Source organism: Pyxicephalus adspersus, chromosome 3 (genome assembly GCF_032062135.1).
Source record: "Pyxicephalus adspersus chromosome 3, UCB_Pads_2.0, whole genome shotgun sequence".
Lineage (NCBI taxonomy): Eukaryota > Metazoa > Chordata > Amphibia > Anura > Pyxicephalidae > Pyxicephalus > Pyxicephalus adspersus.
Genome location: NC_092860.1, coordinates 35,672,942 through 35,697,538, shown reverse-complemented (window position 1 = coordinate 35,697,538; position 24,597 = coordinate 35,672,942). Strand labels below are relative to the sequence as shown.

General features: G+C 35.1%; 1 protein-coding gene across 1 annotated transcript; it reads right to left on the bottom strand.

Annotated features, from left to right (window-relative positions):
- Positions 1-406: 406 nt before the first annotated feature.
- SLC1A1 (solute carrier family 1 member 1) lies at positions 407-24,597 on the bottom strand. The gene is made up of 11 exons (XM_072404215.1): positions 24,461-24,597; positions 20,008-20,100; positions 19,194-19,308; positions 14,486-14,528; positions 13,003-13,104; positions 11,865-12,049; positions 11,159-11,266; positions 10,818-10,940; positions 9,024-9,218; positions 7,485-7,619; positions 407-4,733 (listed from the first exon to the last, which is right to left on the bottom strand). Exons 1-11 carry the CDS (start codon positions 24,513-24,515, stop codon positions 4,481-4,483), a joined length of 1,407 nt encoding a protein of 468 aa, XP_072260316.1. The 5' UTR covers positions 24,516-24,597; the 3' UTR covers positions 407-4,480.

Here is a 24,597-nt window from a genome sequence, read left to right as displayed (position 1 = left end):
CACACAAGCCCAGTGAGATCGGCTCTTTTTTCCTCCCCTTTACAGCGGGCTACATCACCGGATCTCGCACCTGCGCAGTGCGAGATTGGGTGACGTGCCAAGAAGACTTATATATATATATATATACTTATATAAATATATATATATATCGACTTTCAGAGCTGCACAGGTATGTATATTGTACCTTTTCTTCTTTTCCTCACTAAAGCTCACTGTTTATTAGGCAGTCAGCTGTAGCTGAGTGAGGAATAGAATGCTTAACTGCTGTGATAATTTTTAGGAGGTGAAAGGTCTGATAAATGCATTTCCTAGAAGGAATGTACCACAGTATTTAGCCTCCATTGCTAGCTTAGTGTTAGTGTCAGTGTCTAGCATAATGTAAGCAAAAATTTACAACACAAATACATTTTTCATTTATGCAACTGATCACATTTTATTAATTTTATTAGGATATATCATATTGTAGATTTATATTACACATGTACAGTTCAAAGATATGACATATTTAATAAAACATAGTATCTATTTACTCAAAAGAGTAAATTTAGAGGCAACTATTTTTGGCACATGATTTAAAGCTTCAGAACCACACTGAAATAGCAATCGCTATATACTTATCACTTTAATGGTTGAGGCATTTTTAATTTTTGAATACGGGTTAATTTACTTGATGGTATTTTTTAGAGAAGTTGAACATTGTCATTTTTACCCTGTGAAAGCTTTTACTGTATTAAATTATTGAGCTATTCACATATTGATATGTAGGCACACTTCTATAAAAGATTGCTTAAAAAGCTTGATACGTATTCATTCTTGTATACAGCTATTTAATGTTATCTCAGTCTGGTCCTGGGAGGGGCACTGCCCCATTCAACACTGGAAAGATTCCACAACTATTTAGCATTTAGTGTCTCATCATGCAGCTTCTAATTACTGGGTATCAAAATATCTCATCTTTGTTTGATTTACATTATTCAATCCAATACATACAAGACTAGCTACAACATTTTGATTACTTGTATGGAAATAAACTTGGATACTTTCTGCTTACAATAAATTTCATTAGCATTATAGTCTTGTACTGTGTTAGCCATTAAATAATGCAGAAATGTACTTTTTGGCTAACTTAAGGTTGTTAAAAATGCAAGATTTTGGAATTTGCTAAAATGCATTTTTTGGGCTTTACATAGTAAAGTATTACAGTGGTTAGTTTTTAAAAATCAGAAAAGGCACAGAGTGTCTGTGCCCAAATTGTCACATTGGAAATGACTGATCTGAAGCACAAGGTGGCTCCAAAGCTACATTCATAGAGATTGCTGGGGCAGATCAGCACAGAAGTGAATACTTTCTGTATCTGAGGTTGTTATATCTTTTCAGTGTTGGTATAAGTGCTTTGTTGTTATCTCAAGGCTGTAATCCTTTTTTGACACAGTGTATTTCACAGTGACTGTTAATAAAATAGAGAAATTGAATGCTTTTATTTTGTCTCCACATTTTATTCTATACCACACGCCATTTTCAAGTCAGAAAACATGCTGAAAATCTTGGTTAAAATTCAATATCTTGCTTATAAAGTGCAGCGAGTATTTACTGAAGGATAGAGTTTCCCTTAGATTTGCAAATTCCCGTTGACATCCAACTGTTAAGCTAAGAATACCATACATAAAACAATCTAGATTCAAATAAAACAAATCAGCATTGAAAACATATATAATGATTTAATTATTTTTTACCCAGTTTGGTAGCTTAAAGGTCTGTCTGGTTTATATTGAAATGTACCTCCAACTTTTTCATTTAGTCTTGGATGGAGTAAGGAAGACATAGAACTACTGAAGGTTGGATAGTTCCTATAAGAATTAATTATGTTTGGAACAGAGCTTTAATGACTTTGAATTGGAACCCAGCATATAAGAAATTCAAATTATAAGTTAACATTACTTTACCTGTCATTGAAAGGTATAGTAGGCTGCTGAACGATGACAGCTGTCATCATCTGATGGCTGGATTGACTGAACCCTACTCTACCTGGCTATTGCTTTCTGTGTTGCAGATTTTCCTTTTATTTTCTTCCTGGTGATAACATTTTCACTTAAACAGGAAGTAAGGTAAATCTTCCTAAACAGCAACAAATGTTTCACAACTATCTCCCTCTCTATTAAAATCTAGAAAAAGATTGTAGGTGAAGATACAGTTTAAATGCTTGAAATCAAATGAGAACTCTCATAATGGTGGCCAAAATCTCAACCAATATTGAATTTTTCACTTAAGACGCACTTATTTTTGTGGTTAGTTGACCAGATGTAGTTCTCTGCTTTGATGAGTAAACTTAATTGAAAAATAATACTATACTGATGTATAAGCTGTTATTTTATAATTATTTAAAGTGAGACTAAAGTCATAACTTTTTATTATTAGACTGGGGAAGGGTTAAAGGATATAGACTGAGGAACGGTTTAAAAGCCCTGTTAGGTTTTTACTGTTTTCTCTGTTCCCATCGATCATTTCTCCTTTTACTACTGTAAGACATGCTTTTTTTTAATGTTTGAACCCCTGAACCACTGATATTTCCCTCATATCTATGCCTTCCCTACCTATCAAAAGGGAACAAAATAAAAGGGAATTTCCCCAATGGGGGCCCAGAAAGTTTAGCTGGTGTTTCATCCTAATGCAATTGATTTACTTCCATTTCTTATCCTTACTGACACATTTTTCAGAAACTATCATTTGTAATTGCCAGTTAACCTGTCTATGACCAGCATAAAACATATATGAAAAAACTTTACTACCCTAATGGAATAGACCAGCTATTGAAATCACACAAATTGAAATCTTTCATTAAAAAAATCATACAATGTTATACAGTTTACCACAATCAAAGTTCTTTATATGAAACATGGGCAGTGGTCAACTGAGACCCAAAGTGGCAATTCATAGACAAGATTAAATATGTATGTCTTCAACTGAGATATATTAAATTATTCAGTGTTCTATTTCACACAAGTTGTCTATTGCTTATAATGAGCAAAGATGTTTGGATTATTTATTAGATTTTGAAAGTACTCAATTCTCAGTATCAATTAGATTTTATTTTGTATGAAAATTATGTCTATTGTGGGCTCTTGTTAAAGACAAAGAATGACACACGGAAGAGAACACTGCCCCTCAAAAAATACTAAAGCCTTCTAACCCTTTGGCTACCAAAATGGCATGCTTTGCAATGTTATCAATGCTTACATGCTTCGTAAATAGCTTTGCATGATACATATCCTTTATTGCATGAGTCCAAAACTAAGGCAAGCTGAAACATTATCTTACTATGCAGAAGTCCTCGGAAGACTAGAAAAAGTGAATCTCTTATGTTTTGACAATAACAAGGAAAATGTTAGGTTCTTGGAAATAGATTTGGCACAATATACAGATATTACCTGCTGTACACAGTCATTTACAATATATGTTTTGTTCATAGGACCACTAAGCCATGAAATATGATCCAATACAAATATTATACTGTATAACAAATACATGATTCAACAGCATCTCTAACACTGCAGATAATTCTTTTACTGCTAACTGCAAATCACTGCTTTCAGTTAGAAGTCATTGTAGGCTTTAAAAATGAACCTCTGTTGTGACAACAGGTCCTGACTAAAGAGCCTTTGTCACAGGCTTTTGTTATATCAGAACTTCTTCTCTCGCCATACAAGTCTATGAAAATGCAAAAGCAGCACATCAAAAACAGCCCAGGAGAAGTCCATCTACACCTGGCAATCATTACTAAACCATCTAAGAAGCTTAAACCGAGCACGCTGTATTTGCCTATTGATAGCAACCCAATATCTGGCAGCACAGATCCTAATAATACTTCCCATTCAAAAAAAATGACTCTGTTACCTGTGGCTCTCAAACTCTTCAAATGCTTACCTTACCAATGCAAGTAAATATTAATACCAACTACTTTTATATAAGGCAACTTACATTTCAAGTTTAATGGTCCTTTAATCAAGTGGAGAGAACATGCAGGCTTTTCAAGGTAAATAGGGCACATAGCTGGGTAAAATTGCAAATAATCCATATGATCCAAGCAGATTTCATTTTATTTTTGTACAATCAATACAAGAAATATTATGACTGCTTGCTATGGGTTACTGCACATTCCACTTTGCTCTTTGCCTTATTGAATAAGCCCAGTAAAGTGTTGCTGTGCTTCAAAAGAGCTTATCAAAGATTCACATTAATGGCCAGAAAAGGAAAATCCAGGCAATGAACATGCTAAGTCTGATAATACATTCCAAATATTGGTATTTAGATACCATAAGACAGTATTATAAAAGTGAAATATTTTAAACTCTCCTTTATGCTTAACTTGCTCACACTGAGCCAAAAAAAGTCAGTCTCAATGTTGAAAAAAATCTCAACTTGTCTGTATATATGAATCAATTCAATGTTCCTTGGAGTCCCACAGCACATATTTCTGATGTTTTCAGAACTGTGATGTCTGGGTGAAAGATATGGCATCTGACTTATCTACAGCAAATCCTCCATTCACATAGGACTTCTTCCCTTCATTATCTTCGTCTTCATTTGGTAGTATACCTTGATCAATGGCAAAGGGATTGGCAATGTTCACTTGTGATGAGACATCCATTTGTTCCAATTCTTTCTTAGAGAGCTTCTCAACTATTCCAGTTCCATAAGCATCACCAAGAACATTTACCATGGTCCTAAATCGATCCCTAGAGAAAAAAAAGTACAAAATAAGTCCTGTTACAATCTCTTCTTCACATTTTGATAAGTCAACATAAAGCATCCTTGATTACTACTTCTCTATCCGTTCCATCCACAAGCGCACGGGAGTACATTCACCCCCGGCACAAGCAAGGGAAGTCAGGATTGCCAGGTTTTCCTGGCAACCAATTCTAAACTGTGCATGTACAGTCCTGAAAAATTTAGCAGGTAAGTGCAGTTATTGCAGAAGGGACATTGCCTGTGCCCACCTGAAAAACTACTTGCCTAAATCACAAAACTGTGGAAGTTAAGTTCCACTTAAGAATTAATATATAAAACTGTGAGGGTACCATAATTAATGCATGTTATAAATGTTTGGGTCCTGGGTTACATAAGTAATATCATTGGGGCAATTGAATTTATAGATAAGATAATGCCACCCATTTAATCATCAATCTTTTTATAAAAGACATATAAAACCTAGATTATGAAGACAGCTGTTAATCAGATGGCTACAGTTAAATGAGACATGCCAATATCAAAGAAGCTCTAGTTTTATTGTGGTTCTGCTTTCCACCTGTTTTGGAAACGCTGTAGGCATGCAAACTAGTCAGACCAGTCCAATTATTATCTGTCTCATAGAGGGCACTGATAACTACCTCTGGTGAACCTACAGTCTTATACAGATCACTTTAAATTTGTACCTTACAAAATGTACTATAGTCTTCCTTTATTGCATAGCAGAATAAGGTATGATAATGAAGATAAACTCAGAGATTCCTAGCAACTGATTAAATGTGACAGGGCAATAAATACCATCTTGAGATAAGGATTATATGAGCCTTTTGTACAAATATTAGAAAAGGGAAGGTGTGTTGATCCAAAAGATCATGTTTGATGTCATTTTTACGTATGCAAGAAAATGACATGAAATCTGACTGATGTGTCCTCCATCTTTTTTGGCATTACTTTTTTTCTATTGGGATTATTGAGAATTTACCGCACCCATTTTAATGAATACAAACATTCTAAACTAGCTATGTGTAATGTATATTTCACTAAACAGAAACAAGATGAATAATACAGTAGGGAATACATGTGTACACTGTCCCTATCCAAAGGATAAATGTCAGGAGCTAAAACTATTTTTAGGCAGGTTTATCCTGTAGTCAGTAAGATGTGACTTTAAAACTTTGAATGAAGGTGCACGTAATGTTGCTTGGCTTAAACTGCTGGTCCATTAACAGAAGAAGGGCCAACTGCAGTCATTAAAAAATACAAATTGTATTCTGCAAAATCTTTAAATTCCATTGTGATACATTTCAAGAGGGGACTTTTAACTCTACAGGTAATGCAAAAACACCCTTCAAGTGCATGAGGTTCATTGCTGGCTACGAATATTTAAATACATGCATTTAAAGTACATTGTTAAATGGTCTAGAAATTGCAAAAAATGCTCAAAGACTAGATCATGGCTACTTCTAAGTAACATTAATGCTGTGTAAAAAGTAATATTAATGTGCAATTAAATGGATAATACCTGTGCACACATAATAACACTACTTGGGAATTCACTTCTGCAGAGGCACTATAATGTCAGATCATATTAGAAGTTAGCAACATACTAGAATTATGGCTGATTAACAGGTCTTTTCTGTACTTTCAAGAAATATAAAAATGTGCATTTATTAGAGAGATGTCCTGTATACACTTTGATATTTAAGCAAGTTGCATAATGTGAAAGACAAATGACTTATTATAAAATCTTCCACACTACTATGGTTAGATAAGTCGATGGACCCTGCTCTCAGAAAAGTGTATTACAATACCAGGGAGCTGTTAATAATATTAATAGGATCTGTTAATTATTAGATATAGTTTTTGAAGCTAAAAAGGCATTTAAATTAGGCAATCTATTAAAATAGATATCCAGAAAAATAGTCTATCTTTAATAAATCTAATGTTGTGCATGTAGTTGCTACTAATATTTTCTCTATCAATCATTGTTAAGGTATTTATTAGATTAAGTTATTTGAAAGTCCCTTTAGTCCCTAATAAAAAAGTATAGCCCTGTGAGCTGGTACAGAGAAAAATAAAGGGAGCCTTTGTTTTGGGATTGCACCCTGTGCATGAATGTAAGTTGAATGTAGATTGCTGAGGGCAATTGTGATCTCCCTTTTGGTCCATTTTTTGCTTTACTGGATCTGTACAGGATTTTATATCCATATATCCATATATATATATATATATATATATATATATATATATATATATATATGAAATCCTGTTTCCCTTTAGCTGATAGGCAGTAAATGTTTCCTATTATGTTACATATTCAGGCTGATATATATCGGCAGACTTAGAAAACGTAACTGGAATTGTTGGAATGTACATTGCTGGGTCTCTTGGTAACAATTACGTTAATTAAAAAATGGGATGAAATATATACTCCTAAAAGAATTCAACCTTCTGATATTACATTCTTCTCTTATGATGATATCGCTCTTGCAGGTCACATACCAGCACCAGAAGGGTGCCACAGCAGCAATTCTTTGAGGAAGGGTTGTGAATAGGATGTGATGGCAAGGTCAAGGTAGTATAACTACAGATTTGCTACATAAAGTTTGCATGACATGTTATACTATATTAAATATGTATGGAAAGCATATATGCAGACACGTAGATAGAACCTTTTCAAAGCACACAATGTAAATTCAGCATATGATATGAAAACATTTTCCCACACAAGGACAACTTACAAAAGCCAGTCAACAGCTATTATAAGAGTGACATCTTCAGCTGGAAGACCCACGGCGCTCAGAACGATCACCATGGTAACCAGGCCAGCCTGAGGTACTCCCGCAGCTCCCACACTGGCTGCTGTTGCCGTTACACTGCAAAGTATGAGAAAAACAATAATAAGAATTTAAATATAAATCCTGCCACATTTTACATTTTTATTTAGCATTATAATTTCTTGAACTCTTTTGTGTGAACTATTTAATTACATTTCTCTATTGTATATAATGCAAACACAACAGGCAACAGAAGTATATTATAAATAGTAGGCTTTATTAGAAAGGTTCAGTCTGTAGCTGTAGCTCAATGTAATATTCATGGTTCTCTGTATGTGTTTATTACATTGTCATTATTTTCAAATGTTTACTTTTAGTTTCTGATGGAAAGAATAACTCACATGCACAGAAAAAGAGGCAACTGCTGCAGGCCCGTCATTACCTGGTACTGGGTCCAGTATGGCCTGCCCTCATAGTTATTTATCACATGCATGCATGTACCTCTATAAGTAAAGTATAAGTACTATGGAAGAAATTTACATGGTTTTGTACTTTAGTTATACTGATCTCAGTAACTGGATTACTGAAAGCTACAAAATCAGAAGCCCTACAATGATCTTACCTTGGTCACTAGGCTTATAGTTTTTTTTCCTAAATACTAATGGTTTAATATAAAATAAAAAGATCCAAGGCCAACATATAACCCAACAAACCTCAAGTGCAGTCTCTAACCCCTTGAAGACCTCCATGAATGAACACCTTAACACAAATACCAAGTCAAGCTAAGCTATGTGAACTCGAGGAGTCAAGCTCTGCAGCAGCCTGAAGAGGGCCATCTGATATCTGTACTGGTTAGACACACATGGAGGAAGGTTGGATTAGGATGAGGGGCTGAATGAGGGGTAAATACCTTTGTACAAAGTAAAACATTAAATAAAATAATAGTTGATTTGCTTCATGATATTCTGAATCACTGATCCATAACAAGCAAGCAAATTAAACTAGAGAAGTGCTTCTCAACCCTATTACCAAACCCTTGAAAAATCTTTCAGGACTTCAGGGAGCCCTTCCTATATATACTATATCCATAATGCACAGTAGATCAGTGTGGTGGTCATTGGGAAGAATCCCTCCTACATTGCAGGCCAGTGGGAGGAATTACACCCTTACAGATAGCCAAAAAGGACTTTGGTGTCAGTTAAATTGATCTGGGAGGTACAGGTTGCTTTTTGCTCAAGGAACCCCTAGCAACCTCTAGAGGAATTTTAGGGTTCCATGAAAACCCGGTTGAGAAACACTGCTTTAGAGCAAAGTCAGACAATCCCAATCTGAAAGCTTGTGGCAGATCAGTGCCTAGTTAGCAGTAAAACCATTGTATTGACTTGATCAGCCGGCAACTCAGGTTCTAAATACCATTTAAGTCCTTTTATTACTTTTAAATCTTGCACTGCTATATATATACAGGTATAGCCTATTACGAAATGCTACAGTAAGTGTACTTACCTTATTGTGACAATCTGACCAACATCTAAATTCATGTCATTTAACTGTGCAATGAAAACTGCTGCCACTGCCTCGTACAGAGCTGTGCCATCCATGTTAATTGTAGCTCCTACTGGTAAAACAAATCTTGTGATCCTTTTATCCACTCTGTTCTTTTCTTCAGCGCAGCGGAAAGTTACAGGTAAAGTTGCTGAGCTGTCAAACCACAATGGAACAACTTTAATAAAGTATGCTAAAGTTTGCATGCTCTGTTCAGTAACTTGGCTCTCAGGTATAATCTAAGGTTTAGTTATACCATGAATTAGAAGACAGGTGATTGTTAAAATGTAATCTCACTATACAAATTGGTGATTCTTTTCTTTCTGATTTATTTCTGATTGCATCTTTTATAATTATCTGTAGATGCACAATAATGTTATTCAAACTTCCAATTCCCATAGCTATTCTTCCTGAGTTATCTGTTATTTGTCCAGATCGGTGATCCAAGATTTTACCAAATGTTCCCTTGGTACTCTAAATACAATCTATAAGTCTTTAGTTCTCCATCTCCCCTTCAAGCTCATATATCTGTTTCTTATCTCTCGGGTTCTCTGCAAAATATTTTCTTCACAAAGCACATACAAATTTCCAGTCTCCACCACAGCAAGTGTCTAAGCAAGACATAACAGTTTCCAAAATAGAAGCCATTTCATATGGAGGCACTACTCATTCATGCTTGAACCATTTGTATTACTATTAAAAGTATAGTATCCAAGCGTGAAAATCGGTCACCCTCACTTTATCTTAGAATAAATGAAAGGTGACCTGGTTCTTATTAAAGAAAAATTTAGAGCTATACGCAGGTTACAGCAAGTTTGTTCACACTGGCTCAAACACTATTTCTTACCAGATTTTGATTCTTCCCTAATGTTGTGTAGGCAACCAGCATGAAAGGTACTAGAGAGCAGATACATTTGCACAGGATTCCTCTCCTGTGTAAAGGGGCAGGTGGAGGACTCTCACCTGGGAAATAATTGATGAGGAAGCACTGAGGGTGGAGATATAACATAGAGCCAGGAGCTCAGTCAGAGGGATGTGCTGGAGACACAGACAGGTGGTCTGTGTGAGTGACTGTGCTGGAGACATATAGACATATTATAGACACGGGACAGCTGGAGATAAGTGCTTGTGTGTTTGATTTTTACCCAGGCTGACGTTAAGCCTTCCTCTTGGGATGATTTTGTTGTTGTTTTTTGCAATAAAACCCTGATATGGCATCCAGTCCTGCTAGTTGCCTACCATTTGTCAAGCTAATTCGCACAGTTGTTATGAAACTATATTTCCAAACCTCTCAAGTTTGCAATTACATTGATACATTCATTGCTGGACCGGCACATTTTTCCCTACTGGCTGTGGAGAGCACATTTATGTGAAATTTGCAAAAAAAAAAACTCTGGCTCCCATACTGGAGAAAATTCTCACATTACATTTTACCTTATATTCCATGGGTGTTCTGCAGTTATCTTTTTGCTAAGCCCCTTATTTTCTACTAAACCCCTCCCTTCCTGCTAAGCATTATATCTAAAGTAGATGTACCATAGTTTGTACTGCTTCCTTCCTGCAAAGCTGATTCCTTCTCCACTGTAACTTCGGCAGTTTTGTAAAGAATACACGTCATAAAATTTCTGAATGAACAGTAGCATTTTGATGAGACCTCATTTTGTTACCAGAATGAGTAGTTATAGGCAATATACAATATAAGCTGTCACATAACGTTTAAATGTTATGAAAAAGTAAAAGAGAAATAATACATACCTAGATGAAATCATGAGTGCTGTCAGTAGGGCCTGGGCCATGCCCATTGCAAATTTGAAAGGATTTTTTCGGACTATCACAAGATATATAAGTGGCAAAATAATAATCGAATGGATGGCAAGTCTGAAAAAAAGAGATACACTTGTTAGTTAAGAGTTTGTAGCCAATAAATACTTTGAGTATATTCTACTTCTTCTACTTCTATAAATATTTTACTTAATCTATTCAGGGAAATGTGCTATGGAGCAGAATATGTGCAGAATGTGCAGTGGGCTAGGATGTCCATGGTTGGCATGAATCCAAAACACAAAACAACATCATATGTTCATAGAGATACATACCCACTGATTACGGTTGCCATGTAAAGTCCTAGCTTGCGGAAAATTTCCCAGTCGTTAACTTCAATGATCTTCCCCGCAATTAAAAACAAGATACCAAGGGGCATATACCTAGCATGTATAAAAGAGTAGCATTAAAATATTTAACTTTAGATTTTGATAGTAGATATCAAAATACTATAGATACTATACTACAAAAATACTATAGATATACAAAAGACTATAGATATGACACTGATAATAGAAAACACAGTAAGAACTCATTTTAACAGAATGCAATATGCCAATACATAAACAATAATCATGTGGACCCTCTACTACAGCAGCCCTCTCTCTGAGCACAAGGCCACATACCAAATCTGTGGCAGTCATGTCACTCATAGATAAAACAAAGATATGCTTTACTGTACTAAAGCAAGTGTGAGATGGCAGGTCAGTGCAATTTCCTTCATTTCATTTTAGATAATTCTTTTAGTAAAAAATGAAAGCAGGAATTAGGCAGTAAAAGCACAGCAAGACAATTATTGCAATATTATGTTTGTTGTGCTACTCTTGAAATAAGGGATGGCGCAGGAAAAGGGACAATGCTATAAGCAAAACCACATTTAGTGCATTACTATTTACTTCTATTGGCCTGAAACAAAAGTAGCAACCATAAGATGTTTCCACCTGCTTCTGTTGCATATCATAAATAACAATACTCACTTACCACATGATAATCTGAACTATTTGCATTGTTGCATCATTCAATGCATTGAAAAAATCCACCAAAACTTGACCTTTTTCTCCCATTTTCCCAATGACAATTCCAAATACAAGGCAGAAGACAATAAGACCTAGGACATTAACTCCATCGGTGTAAAGGCCAACAAGCTTGTATTCCTTTGTTTTGTTCTATGGAACACATCAAAAGAATTTAAAATTATGCACACTGAATTTTAATATATACACAGGTATAATTCACAGCAGATTTTTTTACTGAAACTTGTTCATATGCGTTATTATTGTCAAGCAAAACGTTTTAAGTGAGTGCACAGACAAGTAAATAATATCATATAATTTACCATGTGTAAAAGTGTATCACAACCCAAGAACAAAAAAGTAATCAATTTCACCTTACCATTTCTTAGGTCTGGTAAGGATAAGGTCTGGCTGCATTAGTTATCTATTTCCAGTCTTTTTTTTTTCCTTGTTTTTTTATCTTATAATCTTGAAAGTAAAAGACTGTCTTACGGTGACAATGCACATTTACTGTAATGTACCTGTGGAAGAGCAGCATTGTCACTCTGGAACAGGGAGTGTGTTATGACTACAAATCTCTCCGACTCCACTCTCTATACACAGAGGGTGTTCTGTAGTCCAGAGAGCTAAACTAGATTTACTTTGCAAAGTATACGCAATCACACATATGAAGATCTAAAAATCCAGATTTTACGTTGATTACATGATTATATAAAATATACTTTAGCAGGGAGATAATTCATTCTGCTATGTAAACAGCCTACATTCCATCAGTAAATCAACCCCATTGTGTTGTCCGCTCGAACAGAAAATTAATAATATCGGTGGATTTCTGGCAAGATTAAAAGTTATTGTGTTGGAGACACAGGCAAAACATGGGTATGTATGTATTACACAGATATACTTGAAATCCTCATTATATATATATATATAATAAGGACATAATTATGCCCAAACATACACTTTAAATAAAGACTGACCACAAATTTAAATGATAAACTGATGTATGTGTGCTCTCCCAGCGCTGAGCCTATTTTATTTATAAAGCTGTAAATTTCATCTGTTTTATTATATAAAACCAATAAAATTTTAGATTAGCATGTCACCTGTTGTTCTGTTGCAAACAGATCTAGAGTGTTATTCTTATCATTTGTACTGTTCTTGTCGGGATCCTTTGACGGTTTTAGTTCTTCTCTCTTGGTCTTGTACTGTAATACAAATGTGATTTTAGACTATGCTGATACACTGAACAATGTTTAAATTCACCTCTAAAACAGTACTATGCCATCCAGCTGATTCTTTATTTTTGCAAGATTATACTTGTAGCTTTCACCAAAGAAAAAATATTGTCAAAGCTCATTGTTTCCTTATTTATGTTGGCACTTCCCATGCTCCACCCTTACATAAGTAAGAATAGGAGTGCATAAGAGGAAGTGCTCATTATAGCTAACATATGTTGTCATTGTGACGTAGAGACAAAAATCCCCTCATCATTCCTTCTTTGTGCTGAATGTACCTGTCTATAGGCAGGATTTTTGAGTGAAGAGAATCAACATTGTTGTAGGCTAGTGAATGGCAAGATCTAGGATTTTAATCAACAAATATGGAGCTTAGTTTGTAGACAGAAAAGTATGTGAACAGTACACAGGTTCATGGGCTTTCAACATGCACACTCAGCACTAATATTAATACCTGCTTCTGCCACTATATTAAAAAGACTGAAAAAAAATGTCATACGTAGATCAAAATAGCTAATAGTTGATTTTAATGCTGCAAAACAGTAACATATGTGTTCCAATATAGGCCCCAGTGTACCCCTTGATTAGAGCCTTAATTTACTGGTAGTACAAATCAGCCATAATTTATAACCTGTTGGACCAGTGTAAAATAAATAAAGCAAAAAGCAGTGTGCCTAAAGGTGACTATGGAGAACAATTGGGCTCTTGTGTGTATTTATCCCACTGCCAGTGGAAGCCCTGCTGTACAGAAAATGAGAGGGTCTAGGACAAATATGTGCAGCTGACCCTAATAAACAAATTACATGGGGTACCTGCTTTGGCTACAACCATCAGATGTAGACCATGTAGTAGCAGAAGTATTTGTCAACCTGTTTTTTTGAATCTTCATCAGATCTTCCACTGCAGTGCCATAAGCATACCTTGGTAAAGAATACCAATCTAAACCAAAGCATGCTGATTATATGGTAAAGGAGAAGAGTACACTAATCTCTTGTTCCCCTACTGTCAGCATGTTTACTTTAAGCACATTGAGCAGGGCCAGATTGTCTCAGAGTGCTGCTCCTATCTTTTCTTGTATAAGTATATACTCTAGTTTCAGTTATACATATAAGTGTTAATGGATTTACAAGTACACTAATAAATTAATATTTAGCATTGGGCCCCTAAACTTAAGGGGCAGTAAAATAGGTGAAGAAGCCTACTTTTTTTTACAATTTATACCAAGCTCATTGCTGATCCTATAATATTTGTATGTTCAATTGTACATTAAATTAAAGTATACGGTTAAAAACCAGTAATTACACTCATGGAAATATCAAAGGAAGAAAGCAGATAAAGAAAGTAATTTTACCTGTTGGAAGCATGCCTGGACCAGGTTTTCTGGGAACATATTCCTACAGGAAGAGTAATAGAATAAAGCAGAGAAGACAGTCATTTTCCAGTATATATGTATATATATATATATATATATATATATATATATATATATATATATTTATATATGTTTATATATTACACAGGGTAATCACATCCCCCTTTGATGGCTCTTCTCAAAGAAACATCAATTCAGTTCAGCTAATCTTTCTTGTCCCCCATGCCTCCTATTAGTTTATATGCCCTTCTAGTTCCACAATATCCTTTTTGTGAACTGGTGTCCAAAACTGAATTGCTGGTGAGGTTTGATTAACGTTTTGTACAGGGACTGGATTATGTCTTTCTCTCTCTTTCATGTGTAGCATCACATAAGCATTAGACCTCTAAAAAAATTCATGTAGAGTTTTATACTGCAAGTTGAACTTTTGATATCTATTCTGATGGGTAAACTGACATATCACATGGCATATGGTGGTTATTACCCTTTTCTACTCTTTAATTTTATCTTTGGGATACACTACATATTTCATTATCACAAAGTTCCCTGTTATTCATCAACTGCTAAGGTCATCAAGTTTAGTATTATCTCTTGATGTTGTAGATAACAGTCTTTTCAGAAATAGATAAATCCACATAGATAGTAAATGAATACACTGGTTTATGGTGCTATGTTCCTGTTATTCCAAGTAAACGCAATCTAAGATGGACATTATGTACAACTGCAATTACAAAATATCATTTTTTTTCATAAAATTATAGTGCTTTTATGCCAATTAATTCTATTTACTTGCGCAATATTATGAAAACATTTTCTTTTCAGTTATTTGTATTAGAGATATTCAGATAAATGGCAAAATAGGTTAATGTAAACAAATATAGTAATTTACAAATGTCATGTCCAGATAAAGCTGAGGTAAATTATATTACGAAAACTTTGATACAAAACTTGGAGAGCCATATTTATACATGTAACAGAGCACAAAATATGTAACAAATATAATATGTGCACACTAAGCAATATTGAGCATTTAAAGTTCTGGCACAAATTTGTTTTTCATAAACCTCAAAAATCGATCCCACTTGGAATGCGGCTACATAGCTCCCTAGCTCTAATTCAGGGCATGACATGGAATGAACCATGTTCAAAGCATTAGGCCTACCTACAGCCTGAACTTTTTAAGTAAAAATGTCAATGAGTCAGATTTATTAAATCTCTCCAGACTGAAGTTAGACTATTAGGAGGGAACTTGGGTAATTCAGCAACCCTGAAATGGTTTTCTTCCAACCTTTTGCTATTAATTGTCAAATATTTTTAATCCTGGACCAAATCCATTCCAGATTTGTTGGTTCACCCAGGTTCTCCTATGATAGTTTATCTTCTCCAGTCTTTTAAAGCTTTAATAAATCAGCCCCAATATGTTGGGTTTTGTCTATGACTACACTAGGTTAATTTATTCTCACCGTTACTCCCTAGAAAAAAATTAGGAGGAAAGTTGTATATAGAAAAAGGCCATGTTTAGTTGCTTGACTATCATGTTGGTCTTCAGCTTCCGTACTGCATAGTTATTCACCCAGTACTAGTATGTAGGTAGTAGTTTCAATGTCACATACTGGGATTGTATGAATGGGAAAAATGCAGCGCAATTTAGCTTGTGTTTTTGGGTCATAGGTACCATGTCAGTTCGTTCACAGCCTAATTGACCTGCAGTTGGCCATCTTTTATAGGAACAAAAGCCCTTGTACACGGGCACATATGCACTAAACCAATAATCAACACACCCCATCAAATCTGACTGTAAAGGAGATCTATTAAATTTAAATAGCCATTGGAAAAATATTCATCTGCCATCGAAAGACAATAAAGGGTACAAAGTGGTCAGAAATACAGTTAGGTCTATAAATATTTGGACAGAGACAACTTTTTTCTAATTTTCGTTCTGTACATTACCACAAATAATTTTAAATGAAACAACTCTGATGCAGTTGAACTGCAGACTTTCAGCTTTAATTCAGTGGGTTGAACAAAAAGATTGCATAAAAGTGTGAGAAACTAAAGCCTTTTTTTTTAACACAGTCACTTCATTTCAGGGGCTCAAAAGTAATTGGACAAATTAAAAAGCTCAAAATATATGTTCATTTCTAATACTTTTAATGAAAACCCTTTGCTGGCAATGACAGCCTGTAGTCTTGAACTCATGGACATCACCAGATGCTGGGTTTCCTCCTTTTTAATGCTCTGCCAGGCCATTACTGCAGCGTCTTTCAGTTGCTGTTTGTTTGTGGGCCTTTCGGTCCGAAGTTTAGTCTTTAACAAGTGAAATGCATGCTCAATTGGGTTCAGATCAGGGGACTGACTTGGCCGTTCAAGAATTTTCCACTTCTTTGCTTTAATAAACACCTTGTTTTGGCTGTATGTTTTGGGTCATTGTCCATCTGTATTATGAATTGCCTCCCAATCAATGTGACTGCATTTAGCTGGATTTGAGCAGACAGTATGTCTCTAACTGACATGGTACCTATGACCCAAAAACACAAGCTAAATTGCGCTGCATTTTTCCCATTCATACAATCCCAGTATGTGACATTGAAACTACTACTACTACTGTAAAATTAATTCTGGTAATGTACAGAACCAAAATTAGAAAAAATTCTCTGTCCAAATATTTATGGACCTAACTGTATGTCACTGTTACACAGAATTCCTAAAATTATTGTCCACATTGGTGCCAGTCACATAACTACATGCTGGTGGCTGTCAAAGGATTTCAGCGTTAGGGTCTTATGATCACATGAGAAAGAATACTGTATTTGGTCACGTTTCAACCACTCCTAAAGACATGGATTTTAAGAGGAGGAAAGGTGGACATTTCTTATCCTTTTGTACTTAGTATTGTCTTTATTTAGGTAGGGTTTAAGAGATATTAAAGTTTAGAATGTAAATTACCTTTAAATATAAATAGTAAGACATGTCCATTGTTTGAAAACAGTAGGTTGCTTATAATGCTGATTTGGTGGCAGGTAGTATGAAGAAATCAATTCAGGTCAAATGTTTATTTAAGTAAGAATAGATCAATATAACTGACAAGTATCCATATACTGTATTTGTTGCAATTGAGCAACAGTAATCAGGGCCAATAAACAGTCACTGATTAGTTACTGGAAATATTGTTTTTGTTCTGATAGGATCAAACTAAACATAGTTGCTATTCCAAAACAAATAATAAATGTCTTTTTTTAGTAAAAGAGTACATAAACAAGGGTGTGCCTTTGTTTGTTCTATTCAGCTCACAAAAGTAAAATCAAAACATAAGATATTAATAAATAGCTGCTCCAGGTGAGACCAAACACTCCAAAATCATATCTCAGGTGCTGGCTTGGCTTGTCTCCACCAAAGTAATTAACTTTACCAGCAACCAGAACACCACACCAAGATACAAAAAAAAATCTTCCTTTATTAGGAATAGCAAGCAGGAACAAAATCTTTGGTGTTTTTTCCTGGAGCGGCATTATCAAGATCTTATTGCTAAGATACCCTGTAACGCGGATTTAAAAAAATGTTAATAAATAAGGGACAGTCCACCCAAAGCTTGCACATCAGTTCATGGTAGAAACAAACAAACTAAAAACCTCACTAGATTCTTACATCTGTCAGGAAATAAACACAAACAACCAATTTGTAGATCTTTAGAACATAGGCTACGTACACATGTGCAATTGTTCTTGTCCGATGATCGGCTCAGGGCCGATATCGGATGATAATCTTACGTTTGTACATCGCTCGTCATCCATCGTCCGAACACCGGAACGGCGGATCCATGGATGACGAACGATCTTAATGAAAGTGAAGGGGCAGATAGCACAGCGGGGTGCCATTCTGTCTTTTTCCCTCTCCCCTTTCCATAGAGCAGAACGGTGCTGTATGTACAACACTCGTTCATGCATCGTGCAGTCCTTAGTCGTTGGAAAGGATCGTGAAGGATCCTTTCCAACAACAATGATTGCACATGTGTACATAGCCATAGTCCCCAGGAGATAAAATACAAAACTGCTTTTACTGACATCTACCAAGCTTTAAAATTTTTGAGTGTACTAATATTCACATATTGAGATTTTAAAGCGATACATACTAAATAGTCTCTGCAACCAATAAAAGTGTATCTAAAGCCAACATTTGTTTGTTTTGCATAGGGTGGTAACACATTTAAACCTTTGTCAGAGTTTTAATGCTGTCTGCATCCATGTTGAGGAGATTTATTGTATTTGTTCTGGTGACCATTGATAATTATTATTATTATTATTATTATTATTAATAAACAGGATTTATATAGCACCAACGTATTACGCAGCACGGTACATTAAATAGGTGTTGTAAATGACAGATGAATACAGACAGTGACACAGGAGGAAAGGAGCTTACAATCTAGTAGGTGGAGGAATTAACACACAGTAGGAGGGGAGATTGGGAATATCAAGAGTGTCTCCCTGGATTGAAATGGGAAGAAAAGCAGTCATTTTTACCAATGACGGCACATTTTTAGGGACATAGGTCAAAAAAGTATTTGCTTGATATAGTAAGGAACAGCAAGCAAAGAAAAATCTCCCCAATGGGACACAAATGAGGAACAGGATGACAGGAAAGCATCTAATACATAGCATCTAAACATAAAATAAAATTATTAACTCACCTGAGCAAATCAAGTAGTGCATCGACTGTAGTTACTTCTGGAGTACTCCCTGTTCTGTCAATATCTTCAGCGCTTTGAGACACCCCTGGTTTGATGCTCACCACCAATACAATTCCTGTACAAACATACATGTTAAATTCATGAATGTAAGAACAATCAAAAACAAACAAAACTATTGTCTAAAGCATGAATTGAAATTAATTCTCATAACACTGTTAATGGTATTTGCTTTTTATTTAGTATATCGGTTTTATGTAGATTCAGATTCAGTCCAAAATTTCTCAAAAAAGAAAAAGAACTTGATTTACAGCTTTTTAGATCCAGATCCTCTTTCTCCTCAAAAGTCCATCTTGCCAATATATCCTCAGGTTTTTAGGACCAGCTTTCTCAGGTTTGGTCTGAGAAAACGGGAAAACAGGAAGTGTGCATGCTTGCATCTGTCTCTTATCTGGCACTGCACAACAAATCTTTAAAATCTTCTCAGTCCCACCTGGCCCCTGGGAAAGGTGCTGCCAGAACTTGGTTCACTTCAACAGGAAAGCCAACTAAAGACAAGTTTTCCATTGAATAGAATGGAGTGTGGGCTGTGCAAGTTCAGGGACAAGATGCAGAACCAAGAATATTATATTATATTTATAATATAATATTATTACATAGTGCACAATGCTGGGCAAACCATACAGTAAATACAACCAGGAGCTGTATTTTAAAAAGTGTGCTTTGATGCTGAACACCCCACACAGTACACCTATTTAATGCAGATATAGAAAAAAATATAGCAAAGTTCCCATATGTAACAAAAGAATCTAGTTACCTAGAACAACTGCTATGACAGTAGTGCAGAAGTAATACACAATAGCTCGAAGACCAATTTTTCCAGATACGCTGGAGTCCAGGGCTGCTACACCTGTTGATGTAAAAAATGATGATTTATTACATATGAAACATATGGTGTTTTCAGAATCATTTCTGTGGACAAACCTATCAACACTTTCATTGCCCAATTTTCACACATTTGCTAAAATGAACATTATTGGGTTGGAAATTTAGCAAAGATGCCTGAAGTCTTGATTTCAGATGACCTGTAGGATAAAAGGCACTTTGTACTGTTCTGTATAACTTTTTTTGTTCTAGAGAATCTTTATCCCATATACAATGAGCATGTATCTTTATCCTAAAAAGTATAGCTAGAAAGCTCTTTGTTTTTTTTTTTTATTTTTGTTGCTGTGACTGTTGTGTTGGTCAGGCCTCTTTTTTTTTTAACTACCGGTGAAGTTGTTTGTGGCTGTTTTTTCTTACATGTACTCAAAATTTCTGTATGTTCTTAATTTGTTGTGTACCCTCTCCTTCTTTAAATACATAAACATACTACCAGTATTTAACAAAAAAATGATTAAAAAAACGGAAGTCTTATTTGCACAAATACTTATGAAATTTGTGTAAATAGGACTACTGTCTGATTACTTATTAAACACCAAATGTATCTGGTTTCAAAATTGTGTGCTTGTTAAGCTGTGAAAAATGAAAATAATCAAAATTGGGATAAAACATCTACATCAGCAAATAAAAAAACAATCACTTTAGTATACAACCTACAGTAAATGATAAACTTATTTCTCTTCTGCCTCTGTTTGTAAATGCCTAATGTATCACACTCACGCACATGCTTTTAAACATATTTGTGTCCTTACTGCATGAATGTATGGTCATGGGTTCATGGGTGGCCATATATTTTTTTTTTATTTAATTTTTAATTTCAATTTTTTAACTTTCTTGCTACAACAACAGTAAAGATATAGCAACTGATACATACCACTAATGCAAACTGGGGATATGGTGTCAGCTAAGCCAGTCATTGGTACATGTGAACCCTGAAGCGTTCATTTTTTAATGTCTTCAGGTTCACACAATTCAGGAAAAATTGGTAAATGGACTGGTTAAATCTGTACCTCTTAGGGTAACAAGATTACTCTACTCATAACAAAATAAAATGTTAAAAAAATTTAAGTGCAAACAGCAACTAACCCAAATGGATAACACAGATTTTAGGTGTTGGTTTTCTTAATTTTCATGAAGAACGGACAAAACACATTTCGATGGATAAATCAGGTGCACCATCTGAAACATCTACTCCTTTTTTTTTGCTTATCTTTATTTGATTACACAGGGACATAAAAATAAGCACATTACAAAAAATATCTATATATCTATAATAGCCAGGGCAACAATTAAGAGCAAGGCCAGATTACATAAGGAAGTTAATAAATACATGTCTGCCAGCATATCTTATCAAAAAGCTTGTGCAGGAAGATATGTGTTACAGTAGTATTAAGCTCTTCCAACTCAAGGTTAGGCTTTTATTTAATACTGGGTGAACTAATCAGTATTTTTCCATTGTATGATAGCTGAGGATTCACATTGTTGATAAGGTGAAAGATTATGCTCCAAGTTCTCATTTATTGCTTTGTGACCTTTCACGTTACAGCAGTATTTATGTTGCTGTAAAGGAAAGTACAGTATATGGTAAGCTTCCAACAAGTATTGATATGTAGGGGTCATTGACTTTTATCATGTAAATATGTACTGCAGGAAGATAAATACTTAACATTCACCCTGAGTTCCACTGATATGTAAAAAGTTCATTTGGATCTATCACTGGTTTAGGAATGAAAAATGCAAATGTGGTCATAATGTATTTGATCTGCCTCTGCTTGTAATCCCTGAACTGTACCTGCACTGCTTGTGGTGCCTAAACATCTTGCTCACATTTTAGCATGCATCATTTGCTTATGCTCTCTGCATTATTTTTCTAGCTATACTTGCTCTCTGTAGAATTAATTTTAAATGGCAGTTGGTTTTCAGAAGAGTATGGGAACTTATAGAGAAACTACTCACTGTTTTACATTTGACTGCGTTCAGTCATTACTTTTTTGTATCTAGTAAAAGATAGTCACATTCAACTTGTTCTTGTAATGTTTCAGATGTTTCACAGCTTTCCAAGCCACTTCATCAAGTTTTACCTATGCAGGAACATGCCCTGGCATTCATATTCACAAAGCACAAACAGCCTAATCAAATTACAATGAAATGTGACATAGCAAAAGTTTCTTGTCCGAGACCTAGAATTATGTAATTTGTTGAACCACCTTTTTTTGTTTTACTTTATTTAATCTCATCCTTGGTGTCATGAAGTCTGCAAACACAAGAGAACTAACTTGTTTACATGCAGTGCCCTGTAGTGAGGAATCCAAAGATCTGTACATCAAGAAGACAAAGCAACCCCAGTATGCTTCAGGAAAAGACCTATAGGGTGGAGAGCTATAGGATTTCCTCTTTTACAGGAGGTGGGAACATGGCATCCCTTCTGATTAAAAACTTCCTATATACATTGTCCCAGTCGGATATTCTGCTGAACTCTCATTTGTCACCTTTTGGATCATTCTTTCATGACAATAATGTGTATATTTTGGACATAGTAGTCAACTGGTACAAAAGAGGCCAACAATATCAAATTAGAACAATCATCTCTGAACAGTGGTAGGGATCTTCAACTGTCATCTGTCTTCTACTTAAATGCTGTTTTAACATCCCTACCCTGGCTTGTAGACAACAATACATACCTTCAGTCTTGTTATTTGAAGAACAAATGCCTATGCAGTCTTCCAGGCACCTAGGATGGGATTATGCACATAAAACAGGCTGATTCAACAAATTTCACACCTCCTGATCTTGGACAATCAACATTTGCAGTGTCACATTCCTTGGTAAATGGATTAAGGTTTTTGTATTGTAGGAATATAAATCCTGGGATAACTCCAGTTTTAAGTGACTAACAACTATTAGATATACAATGATCTGGATAAAAAAACTTTCACAGATTTCTTAATTTGTTAGTTTTGGATAGGTTAGAAAGGACTGGCTTTCAGATTCTACTGGTATTCAAGCATCTGGAAGATTTATGCTTATTTCCTGTCTTGCTAGTAGCATTTTTTTTAAAGAAGTGATGGTAATCGATTTTTGGCATGGCACGATTTGAGGGTTAAGATCAAAACACAGTGTCAAAAAGAAGTAAAACCAAGCAGGAGTTCTAACCCTTTTCTACTGTTTAAAACCATAAAAACAAGTTTTGGGTTGGGGTTCAATTTAACCCTTTGACTGCCAATAACGTTAACGTTCCCCACAATCCATGGCCATGAGTGCTTCATATTCTGTTCTGATGGATCTTAAAATAATAGCAGTAGAGCCTGCAGAGAAGGCATTAGGTGTTCAATACCTATCACTTCATATGTGCTTTTACATGGGTACATATTAGGTATTGTTAGAATGGATGGAATAATTTTAGAGCCATTATTTATTTTTAACTTTACCTTGAAACTTTAGCATGAAAAACCTTTAGTTCACCTTTACATCTCGGGGTTTCTGCAATTTACATCTCACCAGGATCAGCAAAAAGGAAACAAAGGAGGATAAAGTTGTATTTATGTTTTCTTAGTAAATGAGATATATATGATTCTCTTATTAGGTTCTTAGAGTGCACAGAAAACTAAACATAGTTTAAACACAAATTAATTATTAGGTCCTCTGGAAGTGGGAAAATATCACAATAGAATTGTGGGAAAATCATAACAAGATCAAGAATAGAATTTCTGTTATGCATGATAACAGAGAGCTTCAAACCCCTAACCTCTGCCCATCCTTAACATTGCTTCTCTGACATTTTTCTAACCTCTAAATCTTCCAACCTCTATGACCTTCATTCAACACTGGATACATCAATATCACTGGTCTTCACTTTCCCTGACAAAGCCAATATAGTGAAAAGTGTAGGAACTTAAGACTCCTCCTCTCCACTAATTTTTATAGCACCTTTCCCACTTGCTGTGGGCCATCTAATGATTAACTTGAAGCAGGTGAATTCTGCCTAGCGCTTCTGAGTATCAAATCCCACAAATCTGTTGTGATACTTTTCCCACTTCCAGTGGAGTTTTTGAATAATTTATATTTTTAAACAGATGAACTATATCTAGTTTGCTGTGCACCTAATACTACCTAATAAGACAATCAAATATATCACATTTGCCAAGAAAAACAATCTCTTTCCTTTCCTTTTTTTTTTTTGAAAACTAGGGGTTGGCAAAAGAAACATAGGGAAGAACCACTTTTGGGGCTATCTATACAATATGTCACCAGGATTGTCTGTAGTTGCAAACAGACCTTATTACTTAAAATGAATGAAAGAACAATTTGCAGAAACGTTTAAAGTATACCTGTGATCATGCTGGATACTATCAATGGTAAAATGATGAGTTTTAACATCCGCATCAAAATTTCTCCAGGAAAAGCGAAATAAATTTTGTCCAAGTTGGAAAGCTTTCCATATTCCCGAACCAGAACGCCAAGGCCA